General features: G+C 42.2%; 1 protein-coding gene across 1 annotated transcript in view; it reads left to right on the top strand.

Annotated features, from left to right (window-relative positions):
• bmp7a (bone morphogenetic protein 7a) overlaps positions 1–24,732 on the top strand; it is a 49,929-nt gene that overhangs the window by 14,918 nt on the left and 10,279 nt on the right. Inside the window, exon 2 of the mRNA XM_060910408.1 lies at positions 10,061–10,628. Coding sequence (XP_060766391.1) covers positions 10,271–10,628 — 358 coding nt within the window. The 5' untranslated portion in view covers positions 10,061–10,270. The remainder of the gene's footprint in view (positions 1–10,060; positions 10,629–24,732) is intronic.

Genomic DNA, 24,732 nt, shown 5'->3' with positions numbered 1-24,732 from the left:
CGGAAGGCGGCGTCTTTAATGGTCCGGAATAAATTGAATGCTACACGTTGATGGATTAATTTGCTCTTCTACGCCCTTTTTGAGGAATGTATTGTAGGACTTAAACCAACATCTGAAGAGGTGAGATCGCTCCTTTTTTTCCCTATTTTTGCTGGTGGGATTGACTCTGCCCTAAGGGCAGAGTCTCTCTCTCTCTCTCTCTCACTTTGCACCATTACACAATAAATATTCACAGTGAAAATATTTTGTAAGCGCGTTTCATGAACCAAGTTATAGGATTTGTTGACAACTCGCATCGAGTTCGTTACACTTCTACCAGGCGTGAAGCACTGACAGTCATGTGGTTGTGACGTCATCGTAAACAAATCCGTTCTACTCATCCAGACGACTTCACAACGGCAATGTTGCCAGATCTTTCCACTCTGGAACCCGTTCTCAAAAAGATTGCGTTTTGGGCACCCAAAACGCCGGTGCCGTGTGGACGCCAGGCCTAAATGATAAGCAATTGTATTGGAGTCACCTGAATCCGTTGCCATGTGGACAGGGCCTAAATCACTGCAGGGCGTCAAAAATGTGAAAATCATCACATTATTCAACTTTTTTATACATCAGCGTAAAACAATGATTCGTTAATTAGCTAGGTGGTCACGTGACCCGTGACGTCACAAAAACTTTCCAAGGAGCCAGCACTTGGGAATCTAATGTAAACAGGTTACCGAAATGGACACCATCGACTGTGACATTCCCGATGTTTCACAGAGATGTGAAGTTAGACCCTATCAATTCGAACCGATAGCTGGAAATTCACATGAACATGGATCTTGTCTTTACTCTGACGGGTCAGATGATTCTGAGAGTGAGAGTTCATTCAGTCCCCATGAAACTGAAAGCGGTCGGCTGGATAACACTTCCTGGTAAGTTAAAAACAATTCTGCTCAAAGGCTAATGATCTGTTGAAAGAAGTATTATTTTTGTATCATACATTGAAAGTTCATCATAGAACTTTCATCATCTAGCTAAAGTCCGTTGCAAGCTAGGGTTTTTTTTGCTGATATTTTTCGAGATTGATTGAGATACAATGCTTCCAGAGTCCGAGATGAAAACATTCAAAATGGCGAAACGAGTCAGAATTATGATAATCAATAATTGATACACCCAAAATTATAATACTAATCCTTACCTCGGCTTTCAGTCGCTTAGTGAATGCACCTCGGCATTTTTCCGCATGAGGCCCATGGTAAAACCACACTTCCAGGAGGGGCTGCCGTCTGCCTCCCAAGCCGGCCGAGAGCGCTCCTCGTCGGGCACGGCCAGGCGGGCGAATGCCCTGGTCCGTCTGCCCTGTCTAAAAAATAATGGTACAACTCCGAGTGAAGGTATCAATGCGCTGTCGAAGCGCGCAGGTGGTGTTAGTACGCCTGTCATTATAGTGCAGACTTTCCATAGCATAGAAAATCGCTACGTTTCAATTTGTGTAACTGAACTTTGTTTCATATCACTGGTCATATAAACCTATGTAAACAGGAAAAACGTGGAAGAGTTTGGTCGCATCTAACTACAGCCCCAAAAAATACCATTGGCCATACTGAGCCTAGCTACATTGCTAACAGGAGTGACAGCGCGTCTGACTGACTGGGAGGTCGCAATACACCATGATGTTCAATGTACGTTAAACACTCTAAAAACGAAACAATTTTCTTGTCATCCAAGACACAAAAACTATTTTGTCGCATTCGTCATCATCACGATTCACACTTCTCCATATTCATCTACCCGCTTGTGCTGTACCCGAAAGTTTTTGTGACGTATGATCACGTGACAGCAGCTCTTCCGGTTGTAAAATATGCATATCGGAGCTCGAGCAGAAATGCCATATAATCATCACGAATATAACGATTTTGCTGAATTTAATAGATAATTTTGTATTTGTTGATGCAATTATTTCATATTTTTAATGGAAAGAAACTGATATAGCGTGCGTTTATGTTTCATGTCCCATGTCCTTTAAGTACACTTTTTGAGTATCTGTACTTTACTTGAGGAGTATTTTTTTGGAAACTTATGACTTTAACTTCACTACATTTGAAAGACAGATATCGTACTTTTTACTCCACTACATTTCTTTTTTTTTTTTTTTTTTAAAGATATTTTTTGGGCTTTTTGCATCTTTATTGGATAGGACAGTGTAGAGACAGGAAATGAGCGGGAGAGAGAGAGACAGGAAGGGATCGGGAAATGACCTCGGGCCGGAATCGAACCCGGGTCGCCCGCATTCATGGTATGGCGCCTTAACCACCTGAGCCACGACGCCCCCCCTCCACTACATTTCTATCAAGGTCCTCGTTACCATGAAGCAGCTTTGAAAGTGGATATTTATTTTGTTTTCTTTTATAAAACCTGATTTGGTTTTTACAGCCTCTCAGTAATCACTCGGGCCACGTCACGTCCACAGACTATAAAATCAAGTTCAGTTTCTCAGCAGCATTATTTGAACACGATCAGTTGATGGCAGAATGGAAGGAGGTGGTCCTTCTGGACAATGCACGCACTCATGGCCATACCGAAAACCCGTGTTTCAGGCTACATCCACACGACAACGGCAACGAGATGTTATTTAAAAATATATCGCGTCCAAATGGGCAACAATCAGTAAAATATCAGGTCCATATGGCAACGCAACGCTTGCTGAAAACGATGCAATACACATGCCACACCTCTAGGGGCGCTGTAAGACGGTCCCTTCGGAGACACCAGAACAATAGAAGAAGTAAGGACGCATGCGCATAAACTATTATGCGCGAGACTTCATATTAGCCACAAAGTCAGGAAAATCTGTTTGTAAAATTACATTATAATGACCAAATACAATGAAAAGTATTTTTCCAGTCTCACCTGTGAAAGGTAATCCCATGTGATCTCGTTTGGACAGAAAACCTGTTGGTACAGTTAAATGCAGCTAATCTTTATTCTCCGCTTTGACCTATCCAATATGGCGGCGAGGATGACGTATGATTCTACGCGGAAGGCGGCGTCTTCAATGGTCCGGAATAAAGTGAATGATACACGTTGATGGATTAATTTGTTGTTTCTCACCTGTGAAAGGTAATCCCATATGATCTCGTTTGGACGGTAAACCTGTTGGTACAGTTAAACGCAGCTAATCTTTATTCTCCGCTTTGACCTCTCCAATATGGCGGCGAGGATGACGTATGATTCTACGCGGAAGGTGGCGTCTTTAATGGTCCGGAATAAATTGGATTAATTTGCTCCTCTACGCCCTTTTTAAGGAATGTATTGTCGGACTTAAATCAACATCTGAAGAGGTGAGATCGCTCCTTTTTTCCCCTATTTTTGCTGGCGGGATTGTACCATTACACAATAAATATTCACAGTGAAAATATTTTGTAAGCGCGTTTCATGAACCAAGTTATAGGATTTGTTGACAACTTGCATCGCAATGAGAAGATCATTGGCACTACTGGTGTTAAGAATCGGACCATTTCATAAATGAATATTTTGCTGTAGAGCTGCAGTGTTTGTACAATTGCATGTTTTTGCTTCACTATTACTGTCACTATTCTGCTTCTTGCATTACTACTGTGAACTAACACTGAACATAATAATAATAATAATAATAATATCCAAGCTCGTGTTTCACTCTCACTAGTGCTCTGTAAGGCTTTTTCCTGGTGATATTCGTTACACTTCTACCCGGCGTGAAGCACTCACAGTCATGTGGTTGTGACGTCATCGTAAACAAATCCGTTCTACTCACCCAGACGACTTCACAACGGCAACGTTGCCAGATCTTTCCACTCTGGAACCCGTTCTCAAAAAGATTGCGTTTTGGGCACCCAAAACGCCGGTGCCGTGTGGACGCCAGGCCTAAACGATAAGCAATTGTATCGGAGTCACCTGAATCCGTTGCCGTGTGGACAGGGCCTCAGTTTTCAGAAAGGATTAAAGATTCATTTCGTTTTAAATGTTGGCTTTGTTTGCCGAAAACAAACCACATCACAGCCTACAAAAGCTTGCCGTCCAACCTGCGGAAGCATATTGAGGTATGCGAACGTTTTATTCCAAGAGAAAGCCTGCAATGAAGCTGTCTGTGCTTTTAGAGCTAGCAATAACGTTGCAATAGCTATGCAGTCTGGTTAGTCAAATGACTTTCTATGGATTTGCCCACCAAGTTGCCGTCGCCTTGTCCACGGCTAATGTTTACACATTGCTAGTTAACGTGGACACTGTTAGTTAGCATGTAAAAACGGAGTTACGCTGACATGAATAACATGAGCATAATCTTGCCAAATAAACAGAATGTAGAAACCTTTCTTTTCTAGTAACGTTACCTATCCAGTATGATTTCGAGTTTGAAAAGAGTTTGCTAGCATGTCAGGTGGAGTTTCAGCTCTACAGGTTCTACAAGTTTGTCAGTAAATCCAGTAGGTTGCTTCAGAGGCATTAGGTTGTTTTATTTTTTTACCATTGTGGCAATAGAAAATGTACTTTTAATACTTAAGTATTTTTAAAAGCAAGTACTTCAATACTTTAACATAAGTAAAAATTTGACTGGACAACTTTCACTTGTATTGGAGTAAGGGTAGTATCTCACTGGGCTGCGACAGCCCGCGACTAGTTGGAGACACAACAATTGCGTTAAAATATGCAAATTAGCAACAATTTTCACTTGGAATCACACTGAATTGATATTCGCATATTTTACCGCAATTGTTGTGTCTCCAACTAGTTGCAGGCTGTCACGGCCCAGCTTTCCCTCGGCAGGCAGGGAAGTAGAGGAAGCCTCACGGAAACTGACTTGAGAAGGGTTCGCGACGGCTTTGCGACACCAGCGACGCATTTGCGGCTATTTTGAGAGAAATTTTGTCGCACAAATTTTTTGAACATGTTCAAAATTTCAGTGACGAAGGAGCGACACTTTGCGACTCATGCGAGGAAATTGAGAAGCCCCGCGAATGTTTCAAGACACTTTTGAAACTCTCTCGCGAATGACGTTTGCAATTTGTCGCAGCCCAGTGAGATACTAGCTTAACAGACTTAAAGTGCATATCACGGGTAAATTCAGGAGCAAGATCAATGTAATCCTCCTCTCCCTTGCTGACGTAGTAAAGGGAAGAGCCTATCAACGCGCCATTTTGACGCGCCATTCTCAAATGTTGACAAAGGGTGGGCATAGTTTGGTTTACACATTATGAAATTTCTAGCCACTGGGGTGACTTAAGAAGGTCAGAGGAACTCATTTTAACGTTAAAAAACCTCAAAGTGAAAATTTCATGCCATGGGACCTTTAAAAAAAAAAAATCCTTCAAAGTGAGCTTCAGGTAGTAAGCATAATATTTTATTCTGTCTGTTAGGATTTTACATTTATGTTTCTTCATAGACGCTCCCGTATTTGTAGCTGTCCCGTGAGTTTTTTTTTTTTTGCGTAATTCTATGCCGTCCTCCTATTGGTGGCTTTTGACAAGCATAATGCAGTCTGAGATTTATAATAAAAAATTTCTGACAAGAACTTTTTTGTTGATTGTCTGTGCACTTAATCGACCCTGGGTGAGCACATCGTGTTATGAGTATAAGCCAAAAAAAGATTTTACGTTCTGCAGTTTTTGTCTGATTCAACAAATTTGGGCCGACAAGTGGGTGTCGCCGAGCGCTGATGCGTTCGGAAAACAAGGTACTAGTAATGCACCGATTTACACCATATAAAAATCTTCATTTGAAATCAAGATTAAATGTAATTTCTATAAGAAGCCCACCATAAGTTCAACTCTATAAATCGTCCATGGGCTACAAATACCTAAGACAAGAGACAAACGCACACACAAACCAAAGGAAAAAAAAAGTTCTTGTACCTGACAAAGTTTGTTAAGATGCTACAATATGCATTCGACACACCTCAGGTACGTAGCAGTGGCAAGGAACCCTGTTCTACACATATTGAAATTTATAGGAAACATAAGGTTTCCTCATGTGTGCAGTCTGTATTCCAGTTCATCCCAAAGGTGTTCAGAGGGGTTGAGGTCAGGGCTCTGTGCTGGGCGCTTGAGTTCTTCTACACCAACCTTGGCAAACCATGTCTTCATGGAGCTTGCTTTGTGCACAGGGGCATTGTCATGCTGGAACAGGTTTGCGCCTTTTGGTTCCAGTAAAATTGTTTTGCTATAGCACGCAAAGGCATTCTAGACAACCGTGTGCTTCCAAGTTTGTGACAACAAAAAAAATTATGGAAGAACTATATATAGGGTGTGATGGTCAGGTGTCCACTTAGTTTTGGTTATACAGTGTGATTTCAGATGTCTTTTAAGATTATTACCTATCACGCTGCACAAGATGATTCCAATATAAACTAACAAAACATTTCTGACACCGCTAGAACTTTGACATTGGTTGTCTTTGGTCACAAATAGGCCATCAGATGGAGAGCACGTCATGCTTTACATTCTAAGATGTCGTTCTTAACTTGTGATCAAATAATTATTTTACGATGTGTGATTTTCATGTGTGACAAAAAACATACAGTGCATTGAATATTCTTAAAATTATTTTCATTGTGTTTATTACGAAGACGCCATATCTTCATTCCAGTAGGTACTGTATTGGTTTTGTTGCTGCTTTGTACATCTGAGCTGTTTCTATGACTGCAAAATACTGTTTCTGTGAGGCAGTGGTGGCTCAGCAGGGTAAGGCTCTGGGTTATACCGGGATCATACTACACAAATTCAGCTGACAAATTTCCAGCGTCAGGCCCAAATACAAATGAATGAACGTCGGGAACAGTGAACGGGCGTTATCGTGTGACACAAATTGAAGAACAGCGATGTGGTCATGACGCCATGATGAAAAGTCGAACATGTCAGAATTTTTGTAATTTCTCGACTACTTTGTCAACTTCGTTCCTTCTGTTCCGTGATTGACAATTGACCCTCGTCTCCGACAACACACAAGGAGGTGAACGATGATTAGTTGGGGTCACACTTGTTGTGTCGCCAGTCTCCCACCAAGACACTGCGAGAATTTATGACACTATGATTGATTGCCTAATCTGACTTGGTGATGATCCATCCATCCATTATCCGTAACCGCTTATCTTGTGCAAGGTCGTGGGCAAGCTGGAGCCTATCAAGAGGTGGGGTACACCCTAGACATTTTGCCAGATCATCACAGGGCCCACACAAAGAGACAAGCAAGAATTCACACTCACTGTCAATTTAGAGTCAGCAATTAATCTAACCTGCATGTCTTTGGAATTTGGAGGAAACCGGAGTACCCGGAGGAAACCCATACAGAAAGGCCCTCACCGGCCGCCAGGCTCAAACCCAGGACCTTCTTGCTATGAGGTGACAGTGCCACCCTAGTGATGATCATGAAAGATAAAAATATCGTGTGCTCCGATCCTAGCATTACTGGTTGGAGCCCCAGATTCGGGCCTTTATAAAAACTGACCCCACACAGAAATTGGAAGAAGAAGAATGTCTATATTGTTTTGTTTATCCTGCTGTTAATTATTACTTAGTTATTACACACACATATATACATACTGTATACACTCTGAATATACTACTGAACATCATGGACGATGCTAGTCACCCTCTGCACACCGTCATCAGCAACCAGAGGAGCCTGTTCAGTGACAAAATGCTCTTATCCAAGTGCAGGACTAAAGCCAGTATCTCACTGGGCTGCGACAGCCTGCAACTAGTTAAAGACACAACAGACAAAAGACACACTGAATTGATATTCGCATATTTTACCGCAATTGTTGGGTCTCCAACTAGTCGCAGGCTGTCACAGCCCGGCTTTCCCTCGGCAGGCAGGGAAGTAGAGGAAGCCTCACGGAAACTGACTTGAGAAGGGTTCGCGACGGCTTTGCGACACCAGCGACGCATTCGCGGCTATTTTGAGAGAAATTCTGTCGCACGAATTTTTTGAACATGTTCAAAATTTCAGTGACGAAGGAGCGACACTTTGCGACTCATGTGAGGAAATTGAGAAGCCCCGCAAATGTTTCAAGACACTTTTGAAACTCTCTCACGAATGACGTTCGCAATTTGTCGCAGCCCAGTGAGATACTAGCTTAACAGACTTAAAGTGCATATCACGGGTAAATTCAGGAGCAAGATCAATGTAATCCTCCTCTTTTATATTAAACTTTGGTCAAATATCCATCACATTTTGCATTTTGTGCAATTTTTTTACCTTGTGCAATACCAGAAAAATTCAGTTGAAATCGAGCCATTTGAGGCGAATTGGTCTGACTCTGAAAAAAATTGGTATTTGGATTTCCCGGCAAACATTGATTTTTGTGACGTCGCGTGCGGGACGCCTCCCTCTGAATCCTACGTCAGCAGTGGTTTGTTTATGAGAAAACAATCTGGTGGTTTTTTGCAAATTTCTTCAACGTTATCACGTAATTATTAAAATGGTTAACAGATGTATCGTAGGCGGCACGGTGGTGTAGTGGTTAGCGCTGTCTCCTCACAGCAAGAAGGTCCAGGTTCGAGCCCCGTGGCCGGCGAGGGCCTTTCTTTGCGGAGTTTGCATGTTCTCCCCGTGTCGGCGTGGGGTTCCTCCGGGTGCTCCGGTTTCCCCCACAGTCCAAAGACATGCAGGTTAGGTTAACTGGTGACTCTAAATTGACCGTAGGTGTGAATGTGAGTGTGAATGGTTGTCTGTGTCTATGTGTCAGCCCTGTGATGACCTGGCGACTTGTCCAGGGTGTACCCCGCCTTTCGCCCGTAGTCAGCTGGGATAGGCTCCAGCTTGCCTGCGACCCTGTAGAACAGGATAAAGCGGCTAGAGATAATGAATGAATGAGATGTATCGTAGGAGGGTGTAGCAACACCAATCTTGATGGGATTACTACTCATCGTTTCCCAAAAGACCGGACAATGAGAGAGAAATGGGAGCGCTTGGTCTACACAGGCTGTGCACTGAAACCGTGTAAAGCTCACGCAGCCTGCTGGCGCTTCCGCAGGTGACGTCACGAATCTGGCTCCAGACTCCCTTGGGATTTTTCCAGACGTGTTTTGTTATTTTATTTTTTTCTGCTGTAGACAGATGGCCTTGTGCAAAATTACCCTTCTGGATGAGTGTGTAAAGGGACATACTTTCATATAAAAAAAAAAAACGAAATTGGTCCAGAATATGCACTTTAAAAACTCCTTTGTCCCTCACGCCATCAGACTGTACAACTCCTCTCTGGGGGGCAGGAGGGGTAACAGGAAGACAGAGGACGGGAAGGAGCAGTAGCCTAGCCTGACAAAAAAGCAATACCTGTGCAATACAATGTGCAATACCTCTCCTGCTGGACTTTTTTTTCATATTTTATTTTTTATATTTGTATATGTTAATACTTAATTTAATTAGAAGTTTTCTCTATTTTCTATTCTCTGTTTATTCTGTAATGATGCTGCCGGAATTTTAATTTCCGTGAGGGAACCCTCCCAAAGGGATCTATCTATCTATTTTTTTTTTCTTCTAAAAAAAAAAAAGAAAGGGCGGCATGGTGTGTAGTGGTTAGCACGGTCGCCTCACAGCAAGAAGGTTCAAGGCAGCGGCCGGCGAGGGCCTTTCTGTGTGGAGTTTGCATGTTCTCCCCGTGTCTGCGTGGGTTTCCTCCGGGTGCTCCGGTTTCCCCCACAGTCCAAAGACATGCAGTTAGGTTGACGTGGGGCGGCCTTGGGCCGAAGTGCCCTTGAGCAAGGTACCTAACCCCTGACTGCTCCCCGGGCGCTTTAGTATGGCTACCCACTGCTCTGTGTGTGTGTGTGTGTTCACTGCTTCAGATGGGTTAAATGCAGAGGATGAATTTCACTGTACTTGAAGTGTGCATGTGACAAATAAAGGTATCTATCTATCTATCTATCTATCTATCTATCTATCTATCTATCTATCTTTTTGTATTGTATCCTTTATTTATAACTTACAGCATCTAGTCAGGAAGTTGTAAACCCAGCTGTACTCGTTCAATGATGGTCTTATCTATTTTATTTTAACACCCCATCTTTTTTTTTTTTTAAACCACACCCCTTTCATCACTAATGAGGTCCGCCCCCGAGGTGCAGCGCGCTCCTTAAAGTCTGCGCTCAGTGGAGCGCAACCGGCAGCGCATCGCGTGAGGACACGAGGGAAGAACCGAGGAGCCACACAGACGGCTGAGAGGAGAAAGAGAAGGAGAGAGAGACCGACACGCACAGAGGGAGAGGGAGGGATTGGAACTCACTGCTGGACAAAACCCAGGAGCTGAACTTCCAGCATGTCGCAGTGGAGGTTGATGGCGGTGTGGTGCTGGTGCTGCTGGTGCGCAGATCTGATCGGCGCAAACTTCACGATGGAGAGCGACTTGGGTTCGGCTTTCGTGCACCGAGCGCTGCGCAGTCAGGAGCGCCGTGAAGTGCAGAGAGAGATCCTGTCCGTGCTCGGTTTGCCCCGGCGGCCGCGACCGCACTCTCCGGAACGGCGCACAGCGGCGCCCATCTACATGCTGGAGTTGTACAACGCGGCCCTGGACGGTTTCTCTCGCGCTGCGCCTCCGGTTCTGGCTCCGACACCGACGCGGCGGGACCGGCGCTACCTGAGCGACGCAGACATGGTCATGAGCTTCGTCAATATGGGTGAGTCCAGGATTCTCTATCTCAGGTTTCAAAAGGTGTCTTGTTTTTGTTTTTACTTGCACAGCTAAATGATCCGCTATAATTAACCTAAAAACAACTTTTATTCCATTCTATCCTTCCAAACAGACGCCAGGATGGAACTTTACGCACTTTACGCACACTCATAACATGATCTAAACACTGACATCAACTGTTATTGTCTGTCTCCTTTGGAGAAGAAGCATCGCCACACCCTCCTAACGACTGTTTTTGATAATATTGTGGGTGTTACTTTAAACATTTGGCCCGGAAAACATGAAAAGATTTTTAACTTTTTTTTTTTATTCCAATGCCTGGAGCTATTCTTCTTCTTCTTCTTCTTTTGTTTTTGTTTGTTTGTTTGTTTGTTTGTTTTAATTATCTTGCAGCTGGAATTTACCCAGTGCGCTCTCACTAAGCCGAGAAGATTTGATAAATTTTGAATTAAAAAAAAAAAACCAGGATATTTTTGCATAAGATTCCTGATGAGTTTTAGATCTTCAGACTCCGTCGGTGTGAGAGAGAGAGAGAGAGAGAGAGAGAGAGTAAAAAGCCTCCGAAGGTCAGCATGAGGCAGTAGGACATCTGCACTTAAGGCTTAAGCTCAAGTTTCATTAGGAAAGTAAACTACAACAGAAACCAGAGGACGTTTCCGTGCAGCACTGTCTCTTAGAACTGTTTCATGAGATGATATAGATCTGTTTGGATCCCAAAAGACATTCTGGTATGTCAATATACACTGTAATGGCTCACTTTTTTTTTTTTTGCCAGACGGTTCACATGGCTGCTTTCCATGCCTCTTAGAAGGCTGTAAAACGAATAACTTTTCTTTTGTTCGGAGGTAATGGTTTGCCATTTCGAGATTCTAAATCTGTACTGTGAAGAGTGCTTTTCACGGGGCTTAGTTTGGCATGACTAAAATTTGAGAAGGCATTTTTGACCTCACAGGGGTAAGATAAAGCTGTTAAGAGATAAAGACCAGTTTAGGAGACCCTCAAGTGTGGTGTGTGGGTGGGTTTTTTGTTTTGTTTTGGGGTTTTTTTTGTGTGTGTATGTGGAGAGATGAGATAAACGGTGACCAATGAAAGATTATTTCTTCGCAATTTAGCAAAGATTATTATTTAGCAACAGTATAATAGTAGTAGTAGTTTTTCTTATTAGTAGTAATCGTAAGCTTTGCTTGTGAGTGATCACAGATTTCTGTGTGGATAATGAAGAAGGTTTGTGTGTATTCAGCATGACCGGGGACTTCCCTGGACATTACTGAACTTATCAAACCTGAATTCTGCCTTTGTTTCCTTTGGAAACTATAGCATTGCCTGTGTTTCACTGTAGTGAGGGAGCATTCCTGTAGTGGACACAAGTCTCCTTCCCTTCTCTGTCCTCCCTTCCTTTTATCCACAAGCATTTTTCAGCGGGAATTTCATGCCTCGGAGCAAAGAACGAAATGTTTCAGTCCAAATCTCTTTCAGTGGTGCATGGTGGCCTCTGGAAAAAGTTCAGCTTTATTAGTAGAGCCAGCTGTCACTTGTGTAATCCCTTACGAAAAAAAAAAACGACTTGTTACTGTTGAGACACGGATATGAGGTAAGCTTAAAGCTCTTTAAAATGGCCTCGGCTTCGTTCAGGATCGTTGTTTTTATTCTCCGTGTTATGCGTTTGATTGACATGATAATTTCCTCCTCTTGTTGAGATGTGTGTTGAGGCAGGCAGGCCTGTGTTCACTCCAGGACCACCCTAAATGACTGTATTAAAGGTATTTCCTTCCCACAGAACCACAGCTACTAGGCAGAGAGTTGAGACACGCAGTCATGAGCTTTTTGTATGTCGCATATGGATTTCAAACTATCTAAAGCGTTTATTTAGATTGTGTTCATATCGGAATACTTCAGGATCGGTTTGAAGCGGAAGCCAATTTTTCTTGTATTGTTTTCAACTATGCAACAGCTGATGGTTATAAAGACGATTCAAGATAAACGCAGCGGGAAAGATATGAGAAGATCCATTGTACGATGCGCCAATGGCGCATCGTACAATGGATCTTCTCATATCTTTCCCACTGCGTTTATCTTGAATCGTCTTTATAACCATAGTTATAGTTATGTTGACAACTATACAATATAGCAGTTCACCAGATTAACGGTTTGTAAAAATATATTTTTTTCTCTTTTGGAGTACATACCATACTGGTCAAAAGTTTGTGTGCCCCTACTCTACTTATTCCTAGGCTTTTTCTGTATTCTGACTCTTTTCTACATTGTAGAGCAATACTGACGACATCAAAACTATCAAATAACATCTTAACCAGCTTCACGGGGTTGTCACTTGGAATGCTTTTCAATTAAAAGGTGTGTCTTGTCAGAAGGTAATTAGCAGACGAGTTTCTTGCCTTCTTAATGCATTTAAGATCAAACAGGAAATGATAAAAATACAGTAAATAGGCCTATTCAACACCACAGCTGTAGTAATCCATATGTCAAGAACCACTCAACTTGTGCCAAATCAGTTCCAGGGCTGGTTCGGGGCCAGTGCTTAGTTTGGAACCGGGTTTTCTGTTTCCACTGACAAAGAACTGGCTCTGGGGCCAGAAAAACCGGTTCCAGGCTAGCACCAGCTCTTTGCTGGGCCAGAGGAAAGAACCGCTTACGTCAGCGGGGGGGGGGCAGGGCGGAGTTGTTAAGACCAACAACAATAGCAAGACCGCGAAAGATCGCCATTTTTAAAGGGGAACAGAGGGCAATATATAGAGTAAATATAACAATAAAACACACATTAACGAACCTTATTCAAGACTTACAAAAGTTTTTTGTTCTAAGGTTGGAAAGTTATAGTGTTTTTGAAAGTAGCTCGAGCAAACTATTTCCGCAGTTTGAACAGCCCGCCATGATATTAATTTTATCCAATCAGAATGCACGTTCATTTTCTCTGCGTAACACTCATGACGCATGTATGTGCCCAGTTGTGTTGGCTCATTGAGGTTGGGACTAGCACGTGTGAATCGGAAAGTAGGATGAATTGTAAGTGATCGGCTACACAATGCCACAGTGTGTTGCTTTCGGGTGTAATAACAGGACCCTTCTAAGCCATAGCCTGCTTGCAGTGCGTCTTGCGGGATCTCTTCGTATGATTCGACAGAGCTGTCGCTTTCACTTGATGCACCCGACGCCATGATTACACGCTTCTCTCCTAGTGCAGTGGGTAGGGCTGACGTCACGGTCTTTTAAAAATGGCGACTCTTGTGCCGTTTAGCGTACCGACTATTATATTTACAATTACCAAGATATTTAGTTGTTTTCTAGTATATAAATTTGATAGAATACTTAAGAATACGTTACTTTGTCACATCAGCAACTGTATATATTATATTTGGTACCCCTTTAAATAAGCGACAAGATATCATGGATGCAGTAAAGCAGCAGTCATCCATTGTTGCTGCTTCTTCTTCTTCTCCGTGTTGTTGTTGCTTCGATGTTCGCTCCAAGGTTTGTGCAAACGCAGCGACGTAACTGACGTGGCTCCCCTTAGCACCCCGAGCTATGGAAAAGCAAACTGGTTCTCAGCTGGCTCGCAAATTGAACGAGTTGTGAACCAGCACCAGCACTGGCCCCGAACCAGCCCTGGAACTGATTTGGTGGAAAAGGGGTATAAGTAAAGAGAAACGACATCCGTCATTACTTTAAGACATGAAGTGACTATTAAGAGAAAAAAAAAACCACTAAATTGTAAGGTGTGTCCAAACTTGTATTGCAGATTTGATTTTTTTTTCCCCCTTTTGCTGTTTTACAGCCAAATCGCTTCAGCTGCAAAAGGTTGAATAAGTAAATGAGAAAATCCCCGTAGACATTGCAGTCATAAACCCAATACTTTAAGTCAGCTAGAACCTGTGAAGTTCAGACTCCATCCAACACACCAGCTGTAGAGCAGTGTTGAAGCTTCTGCTTGGAACCGGTCGGCTTTTTTTTTTTTTTTCCCCCAGCTTGTGTTTTACCTGGGAATGTGCCATGGATTGCTACAGATGTGTCTGAGAGGTTTTGTTTTTTTTTCTCAGCAAGAGCCAGCTGTTCTTTGGAAAGGAAAGACCGTCTGCAATCTGTTCTTTCTTACATTAACACACTGCTGCCTCTTCAACATGATCCTGGTCGGCTTGTTACAACTAATGAATGGTTAAGGCTCAGGTTACCAGGTGGGCTTAGAAGTAGAAGGATTTTTTTTTTTTTGCTAATTTCGGTTTTTATTTGTCTAAACTCCAGCGACATTGTTTTCACTCTGGAGATTTGGTATGTGTGAGATCGGGTTACTCTCTTCCATTTCGGCTTCAGATCTTTCTTTGCGCTGTGTGATTTCAGTCATGCTTTAGTTTAACAAGCAATTAAAAAAAGATTAATGCATATTAAAACATGCTTATTTATATTGTTCCATCTTAAGCATGGCTGAGATGATGTGCGGAATCACTTGCACCCATATCGTAAATGTTTATCCTCCTCAAAAAAAGTTACGACCCAGTGAATCCCTGCAGCTCACTAACTCGGCAGAGAAGAAGTCACGCTCCAAATGTTTATGCTGATAAGCCGGCTTGGCTAAAGAACACTGAAATCTGATTATTCCTCACAATATAGGCCTAAATCTCAGGAAACCAGTGTCCTCCTTTTAAGGTTTTCTTAAAACAACACTACATAAAGGGTTCTGTGCTTGACAGCATCAAAATCCTCAAAGTAATTTAATGTTTGCTTAAGTTTTTAATGAATCATTATCCTGTAAAGCATTGCAGATGCACTGACACTGCGAACAACAATGTCCTAGCCTGCAGATAGGAAAAAAATAGACTGCACACAGATTTCCAACAAAACTCCCATGTGTTGGTTGATGACCGTGACAATTTTATATATATAATCTCTGCATGGAGGGAGGGAGAGTCTGTTCAGATTTGCTATTTAATAATTAAATTATTACGCAAAATCAAGTCGTACATGAGCTGATCGCCGACGAGGCGAGTAGTGCCGAATTTGCTATAAGTCATGTACGACGAGATTGTGGATAGAAATAAAACAGTTAAGGCCTCTGCATGCTCTTGCGACAAGGCTTTCGCAGATGGCTTTTCGCAGACAGTTGTAATTTATCGTTGAGCGGGGAGTAATAGGCGTGCGCGATGTTATTCACCGCCACAACGCAAGGGGGCGCGAAATCGCTAGGAGTAGTTGGTGGGTGTGGTTAGTGGAGTGTTTATCCTCCGGTTACTTATAATGACTAGAACTGGAGTCGTATAGATGTACGTACTTCCTCACTTCCTCGATCAACCGCTCTTCGTGCTGCTCCATTTTCGCTCGTGTTTTTAAAAATGGCGGTCGTGAAAACAAACCAAACCGGGAAGCGGAAGTGCGTGTACAGCGGATGTAGAGTGGACCAATCAGAGCCCTCTTGTCTGCGACGCTGTCTGCGAGGCTTCTGCGGTGGTCACAATTTTTGGGAGGTGCGCGCAGAGCGTCTGCGAAGGTGGGGGGGCTACACAGACACTGTCTGCGACGCTATCTGCGAGGACTGGGTTGTCAGCATAAATTAGCCTTTACTCCACTCATTCACTGGATTTTGAGAAACGGAGCATTTTTATTTCTTGCAAATTTGGTAAATAAAAAAAACTTTATACAAAACACCCGACAAAATCATTTCCGCTTAGACGGACTTCTTAAAAGCCTATCGATGGCTGCATAAATTGACTTTAGTGTTTGTTTTTTTTTGTAAAAAAGTGCTGTCTTGCTGTCGTGCCGAGGTATAGAACAGCTTTAGATATTTATTTAATTCTTCCATGGACATTTCAGTTATGTCATTTTCAAACTTCTTTAAGCTTTTTAACCAGTCTTTAAAAAAAAAATCAACAAATTTTAATGCTTAAAGATGAAGAATATAAACAAACTGGCCAAATGACAGGAGCAGTTTGTGAAAAATGTGATGATAATAATTATTTAAAAATAATAAAGATATGTTCCGACCATCATATACTTTAATTCCATATTTTGTTGCTTTTTATTTTTGAGTTGAGTTTTTATTTCGTCCTCGGTTGGTTCAGCAGCACGCGCCACCATTTTTGTTTTACGGTATATGAGCTGATATCCTAGTAGTAGAGTAGCCAATCAGAGCATGCGACTGCTCATATCCGGTGAATGTGGAGAGAATAATACAGATTATACCCAGCAAAGAGGCTACAGTACCACCATCTGCACTTGGTCTCACCAGTACTTTTATCTGAAAAAGCAGATTTTTTTTTTTAACGGTGTTTCCTGTGTCACAGAATGAAGGCATTAAAAAATGGCCAGGCAAACTGTAGACATCGACACCTTTGGAACTATACAGCTAAGTTCATCTAAACTGGTAAAGAGAGTGGGTTTGTTTGTTTTTAATTATGATGCTCAGTCTACTGTTTAACAATCAGCATTTGGGATGAAATTCTGTCTATTTTTATCAGAACAAACACTGGAAGCATTTAAGCTTGAACTGAAAGGTGAGCTGCTGCTGAATCCCTGCTGTTATAATTGTTGCACGTTGATGTTAATTAGCATGTTTACCCTGCACTGTAATTTCTCATCGTATCAACCTTATGGGCTCCAAGTGAAGTGTTGAAACCTGTGTGTGTGTGTGTGTGTGTGTGTGTGTGTGTGTGCAAGGAGCAGTTTGCATATCCGAACGCTGATCTTTGTGCCTAATGGCCTTTAACATAAACTTAGCAAACCCTTACAAGCAATTATTGCGTCCACAAAATGCCGGTGCTTTTCTTTCCAGTGTTCAATTGCGGTCAAATAAATGACTCTCTGCCTTCAGTATGTGCTCAGCTTAGAGAGAGAGCTTATTCCCCTCCTCCCTTTTTCACTCACCGCTGGCTATGCATGTTCATTATTGCGCGACGATGGAAACAATTTGAGCACGTGCACTGCGGCCGTTCTGTAGGCTATGATGTCATACGTGGCAGCACATGCAGGCAGGATGTGTGTAAAAAGCAGCAGTAATCATGGTTGTCATCGTTATTGACTGACCCCCACCAGCACACACACACACACTTTTTTACAGGCCTTTTTCCTTTGCACAAAGCACTGGAACCTGGCATCAAAAAACTGGATCTGTGCTTTTTCCATCAGCAACCAGTTCTACTTTTATGGTTTTGGGTACGTGTTCAAGATTCTCCAAGAGGAGCTTATGGATTCGTTGCTGATTGCATGTGGCGCCAAAAAATACACAAAAAAACCTACTGCTTTTATATGGATGTGGTACTGGTACCTGATCTGTCCTCCACTTAAGACTCATTTCTTGGCCAACAAAGTCTGGTCGGTTCCAGCATTAAAACGCAGCTGGTCAGGAAGCAAGAACTAGTGACGTAACGTCAGGAATCATGGGGTGAGCATTATCACCATGACAACAATTAAAGCACTTTTTTAACAAGGCCACCATTGACATAAATAGGATATGAGCAATCGCATGCTCTGATTGGCTACTCTACTATTAGGATATCAGCTCATACTGTGAGTAGAGAAAAACAAAATGGCGGCGCGTGTTGCTGAACCAACTGAGGACGAAATAAAAACTCTACTCGAAAACAAAACCCCAAAAAAGGAACAAACTATGGAATGAAAGTATTTGATGGAAAGAATGTATTTTTCAAGAATTATCATTATCGCATTTTTCACAAATTTCACTGGTTTGTTTACATTCTTCATTTTTAAGCATTAAAATCTTTTTTTTTTTTTTTTAAAGACTGGTTCAAAAGCTTGAAGTTTGAAAATTACAGAACCGAAGTGTTCAAGGAAGAATTAAATAATCTGAAACCATTCTATCTATACTTTGGCACGACAGCAAGATGGCACTTTTTTATAAAAAAAAAAAAACAATTAGGGATGTTAACCAATGACCGTTTGACTGATGGTTGACCGAATCAATGTCAACCGGTTAAATTTTTTTTTGGTTGTCGGTAAAAAAAAAAAATCAGTCGTTTTGAAGCTGCCGATTTTGGAGCGGAGAACCTGGAATTCTGTGTTGTAAACGCTTGGGGCATGCCATGCGGTGTAAGGACGACAGCTGACAAATCAAACACCCATTCAGTCATGTCCCGCCCTCCCGCCCCAGTTGAAGACAGCTGCCACTCGGCGAAAGAAAAGTGTAGACACAGGCTTTTTAGCTTACAAATTACTATTGTGTTTTTTTTTTTTGTTGTTGTGCTTTGTTTTTTTTGTTTGTTTGTTTTTTTTAATTATTAGAAGGCACATGGAGTTTAGTCCTGCCTTGGCCAGTGCATTCTGAAAGTATGTTTCGGTCTGTAGCCAACAATGCATGTTATTGCAGATCATATCTCTCCACACAAACTAAAGGCGCAGATGCCGACTTTTTCACGGCTGAATCGTGCAAATCCGATTTTTTCACGGCTGAATCGTGCAGATCCGATTTTTTTTGGGGGGGGGGGCGTTGGAGTGCCTGAATAATTTCATCAGAGTAAATTCTGTATTAAAATTACTAAATAAGCAAATGCCGTTACAGTCCATGAAACATAGGAAGTATGAGAAGAAAACAGTAAATCAGGAAGCTGCGCACATTTGCACAGCTTCCGCGAAAACGTGCGCAGCTTTCTGATTTACTGTTTTCTTATCATACTTGTACTTCCTATGTTTCATGGACTGTAACGGCATTTGCTTATTTAGTAATTTTAATACAGAATTTACTCTGATGAAATTATTCAGACACTCCAACGCCCCCCCTTAAAAAAAAAAAAATCGGATCTGCATGATTCAGCCGTGAAAAAGGCGGCATCTGCCAAAAGGCGTGCCGTTTGCATCCCTGTTTAAACTCGTAGGTTAACCGGCTAATGAGGCTCGGTGGTCGGTCAAGAATTTTTAAGTTTTCGCATCCCTAAAAACAATACTAAAGTCAATTCGTGCAGCCATCAGTCGGTTTTCAAGAAGTCCGCTTAAGCGGAAATGATTGTCAGACATTTTGTATAAAGTTTTATTTATCAAATTTGTAAAAAATAAACAAAAATGCCCTGTTTCTCAAAGTCCAGTGAATGTGGATAGAATAAAATAGTTATTCCACTCAGTCTCATCGTACATGGCTTATAGCCACCTCGGCTCTATGCGCCTCGTCGGCTCACGTACAACTCGATTTCATGGAATAATTGTTAAACATACTTCATGTTATACTTTGATCATTAATATGATGGACAGAAATTTCCAGAAACTTTTACGTTACTTGAAGACATCATGTAATGCATTTGGGAAATGCCACATCTCATAAAATGGTTCTCTGCCTAAACCACTGGTTCCAAAAAGTCCCCCAAATCGGCAATGGCTCAAGCGCCAGCTTTGCAACAGGTGAAAAAGGTGTAAGAGAGTTACCGGTTTATAATACTGTAGTTCTTGGTGGTTTAAAAACAGGGAAAGGGGAGCCATGGGCAATGAGACGATACTGACATTCCATTGATTTCATCCAGTATGTAAGGAATAAAACACTTGCAGGTGCTCTTTTAGGAAAGACAGCATGGTGCGATGCAGTAGAGTTACTGTTAGCATTGTGAAGTTGGTTATTTTCAAATAATAGTTAATCCTGGGTTTTTTTTTATATATATATATATACCACAGCTGTTTCCCAGTGCTAACAATTTCTTTACCTTTTATCACCTAGTTACATGGAAGGTCTATAAAACGAGTTACTTCCTGTTATCGCTTGCATTATAGCAGCTGTAAACCGTTCCCTCAGTTGTATCTTGAAGTTACTAAGACATTGTCAGTAAGACTGAAGTGCAACATCTGATTGTTACAAAGAGTTGACACTGGAGACTCCTTCCAAGCATGAAAAACTTGACCATGAGACCAAAATAGCGATGATCCCATCATTGCTATGACCACGTCGGTCTTCTCTCAAGTTCAAGTTGGTGGTAAATGAACTAGAACTACAACCTCGAGTTGCCTTGACTCATTGTAAAATCGCTCTCGGTGTTGCCTTTCACCTTTTGCACCAGAAAAGCCGAGCGCTATCCCCCTCCAAGGATAAATGGATCATGTAACACTGAAAAAAAAAAAAAAAAGGCTTCCTAAAAACCTCCAGGAAAGGTTGAGCTTGTGCCACATGCTGGAAACTCTGAGAGGATCTCAGCCAGCCCGGGGTGGGGACAACACTCAGCCAACATCTGCCAAGGGTTCATTCTGAAATCATGGATTTTCCTCAACAAAGTCACTTACTCATATATATATATATATATATATATATATATATATATATATATATATATATACACACACACATGAGTTTTTTTTTTTTTCTCCCCCTCCATTGAGTAGTTTTGCTGCTTTATAGGGTGTGTGGATAAACACACTCATAAAATGTCATCCTGTTGACTAAATGTGACAAACATCACGGCATCTCCTTCTGCACCTCCTTCTGCAAAGTACTCCGAGAAAGAGAAACGGATTCATTAGAGTTTGGGAAGAAGCCATCTGGACACGACGTTGCTGTAGAAATGTGAAGTGAACAGTCGAGTCTTATCGTGGTGGATTTTTATTTCTGAGAAAAAGTACATGTTTAAATCTCAGCCTCCTTCCTCCCTGCGTCAAGTTCCGACGATGAGAAAATATTCACCAGACTAATATTCCATCGTAATAAGAGGGCAGAGGGAATTTAAACCAGTTCCTGTTGCTCTAAATTTGTAGTTCATGATTCCTTGGAGAATTTGGCTCCATTTTGGACAGGGCATGCAGTCGGAGGCCTTTTCAAGGAAGATGGTTTTTGCACTTTCACGAATGAGACCAGGATGTTGGCATGGAGTGCAGCCAAGGTCACTGGCGGATTAGCAAGGGATATAAAGGCCAGAAGGGCTACGACTTATGACTCCCAAGTAACAGTACAATGCACGTGCGTTAATCTGTGTGCGCGCGTGAGGAAGAAAGGAAGTGTGTGTGTGTGTGTGTGTGTGTGTGTGTGTGTGTGTGTGTGTGTGTGTGTACATGTGTGTCTGTGCATATGGGGCACCGCTAGTTTCCGGGCCAGGCCTTTTACAGAGCTTTTCTTGTGGTCACACATGTGTGTGATTTGAGTCCATAGCCAGGCTCAGTCCACCCCCCCATCACCCCTCCCAAACTATGTTCCCATAATTCATGTGAGCCTGAGATCCGACTCGGCTTATGGAAGCAAACATTTCTTTTTTGGCCACAGTGATGTGGGTGCACCAATCAAGCGTTAGTTCCGCATGCGATTGCTCAGCCATTCTGACAGATTGCGGTCTTTCTTTTTACGAGAGGACTTCTGTTCTTGTGTGTGTGTGTGGTGTGTGTGATATGTGGTTTGGCCTAGATATTCAAAATGGAACGAAGATACACAGATGAGCAAATCGAGGCAAATGAGACTATTATGTCCACAGGCTTAAGAAGCATGCACTGTTTCCACTTCCACAGTGAACTTTTCCTTCTTTTTTTAGCTTTTTTTTTTTTTTTTTTTTCCCCCTCCAAACCATGAACCAGGGGTGGAGCTTGTCTCATTGAATATCACTGATTGGTTCAAATGCAAGCTTCTTTGGCCAGCGCTTTTAAAAACCTGTGTTTACGAAAGCTTGTTTTATACCAGAGGCACTGCAGGACGACCGGCAAACCAGAATCTTTCCATGACGTTTTGTTTTTACACAAGCGGTGAGTCCAAAACATTGCAGGAATTTGTTTTGTACATGCTTCGATGGCTGTGATGTTTATGAAAATGGCAAAAGAGTGAACTTTTGTAAAAATGCAACATTGATGTTGCATCATATTTGCAGGACAAACAGCCGCACACTGAGATGTTGTCTTATCGGTTCTGTTTTGTCCTTGCAGTGCACGGCTAAGAAACATATAGTCTAATTCTTGTTCAGGATAGTTTTTGAACTTTTTAGCTCCTTAACTTTTATCCCCCGCTGGCTGACAGGCCCGAAGAGGGATTATGTCGTGGCGATTTCCGTCCATCCCGGGAAGGGTGCTCACCTTCTGAAATCAACTCCTCTCACGGTTTTTGGAGGAATTTCATGAAACTTGGCAGGATTCTTTATGTCGGTACTACGCATATATTGTTTTGCTCAATTCGGTCGCGTTTTACCAGAGTTGTGGCCTTTGATTTAGGGCCCGTTTACACGAGGACGCTGTCGGGTAAAAACGACTAAATATTTTATCGGAAGTGCCTTTCGTCTACACGGGGACGGCGTTTCCGAGGCTAAAAAATGGAAAAAATTGAAAACGCCTTCCAGAGTGGATAAGTTAAAAACGGCCCCCGTTGCATATCCGTCTAAACTACCCAATACGCGAAACTCTGCTCGGATCTGCTCACGTCGGGTACGCGTTTACGTCATACATATGTCATATACTGAACATGCCAGCCCGGGAAGTAAGAAAGTAAGTAAAAAAGTAAGAGCATGTCTGATTACATCGATCCAACGGACCTTCAAGCTGCTCTGGCAGCTTTAATAAACGTCCAGGAGTCCTTCGAACATCTATACCGAATCTGCACATATACCGTTAATGAACAGAGGCGGGTATAGCATGCTCTTACTTTTTTACTTACTTTCTTACTTACCATAGCCAGAGTAGTCAAAGTTTTCGCAGCGCAGATGTGCAGATCAGGCAAGACGGAAGACGTTGCGCATGCGTGCAGACATAGCGGAGGTCTTTCACAGCACCGCCTAGCCGCCTGGCATGCACATCCAATTGAATTCCACACATTTATGCGTCACCGTATAGACGCAGATTTCCTCCTTGAAAACGGTCGTGTAGACGCGGAAAAAAGTGAGAACGAAAACGGACTTTTGCGTTTTTGTTTCAGACCGTCCCCGTGTAAAGTGGGCCTTAACCTTCTACTTTCACAATTTCACGAAGGTGTGCTCACCTTCTGACGTCGACTCCTCTCACAATTTTTGGACAGATTTCTCGAAGCTTGGCAGAAGGCCTTGTTATATGACGGTAATACGCATATCGCGATTTAATTTCATTTGTGAAAAATTTCCCAGAGTTTTGACCCTTGATTAAATAACTTGTACTTTGACAGTTTCATGAGGGTGTACGCTCTTCTGAAATCAACTCCTCTCACAATTTGTGGAGGAATTTCACCAAACTTGGCAAAAGTCTTTGTTATATCACAGTTATACGCATATTGAAATTTCATTTAATTTGGCCAGATTTTACCAGAGTTATGCGCTTGATGATTAACAAACTTGTACTTTGGCAATTTCATCAAGGTGTGCTTGCTTTCTGAAATCAACTTCCCTCAAATTTTTTTTTTTTGGAGGAATTTCATGTCATTTGGCAAAAAAGTTTTTATCCCCCGTTGGCCGAAAGGCCCAAAGAGGGATTATGTCATGGAGATGTCCACATTTTTTGAAGGAATTTCATGAAACTTGGCAGGATTCTTTGTTATATGTCGGTAATACGCTTATTGCAATTTCGTTCAATTCCGTTGCATTTTCCCAGAGTTATGGCCTAGTTGCCAGCAGGGGATATTGTGCTCTCAGAGCACTCTTGTTTGGAGTTGTGGTGAAATTGCACAATCACGTGCTTTTGACATTTTACATAACTACATATTTAGGATATTTATTATACTCGGGTAGCTTGGTGGCATGGTGGTGTAGTGGTTAGCACTGTCATCTCTCAGCAAGAAGGTTCTGGGTTCGGACCTCACGGCCGACTGGGGTCTTTCTGTGTGGAGTTTGCATGTTCTCCCCGTGTCTGCATGTGTCTCCAGGTGCTCCGGTTTCCTTCCAAAGTCCAAAGACATAGCCTGGCAAGCCAGACTAAATGTGAATATTTAGTCTGGTCTCGGTCGTAGACATTTCCGAAGGGTGTGGGTAGGAACAACCTGTTGTCTTTCAAACTGTCTCTGTGCGTATAGGCCAATGCTCTGACCAATCAGCGCAACAGTGACTGTGATGTAGTCAGAGCGACAGAAAGCAGTGGAGGAGGCCTTGAAATAAAAAATTTTTCAAAATGCGTATTAATTAATAAACAGGTTAAGAAGTTATATTAAGAAGTTTGGAGTCTGTACCACATACTTAACATACGCTTTTTTTTTTTCAAGTGTTTTTCAAGGGTTTGCTTAAACTGTTTGA

Source organism: Neoarius graeffei, chromosome 26, assembly GCF_027579695.1.
Source record: "Neoarius graeffei isolate fNeoGra1 chromosome 26, fNeoGra1.pri, whole genome shotgun sequence".
Lineage (NCBI taxonomy): Eukaryota > Metazoa > Chordata > Actinopteri > Siluriformes > Ariidae > Neoarius > Neoarius graeffei.
The sequence above is the reverse complement of the archived record's forward strand: the minus strand, read 5'-3'. Positions and strand labels throughout refer to the sequence as shown.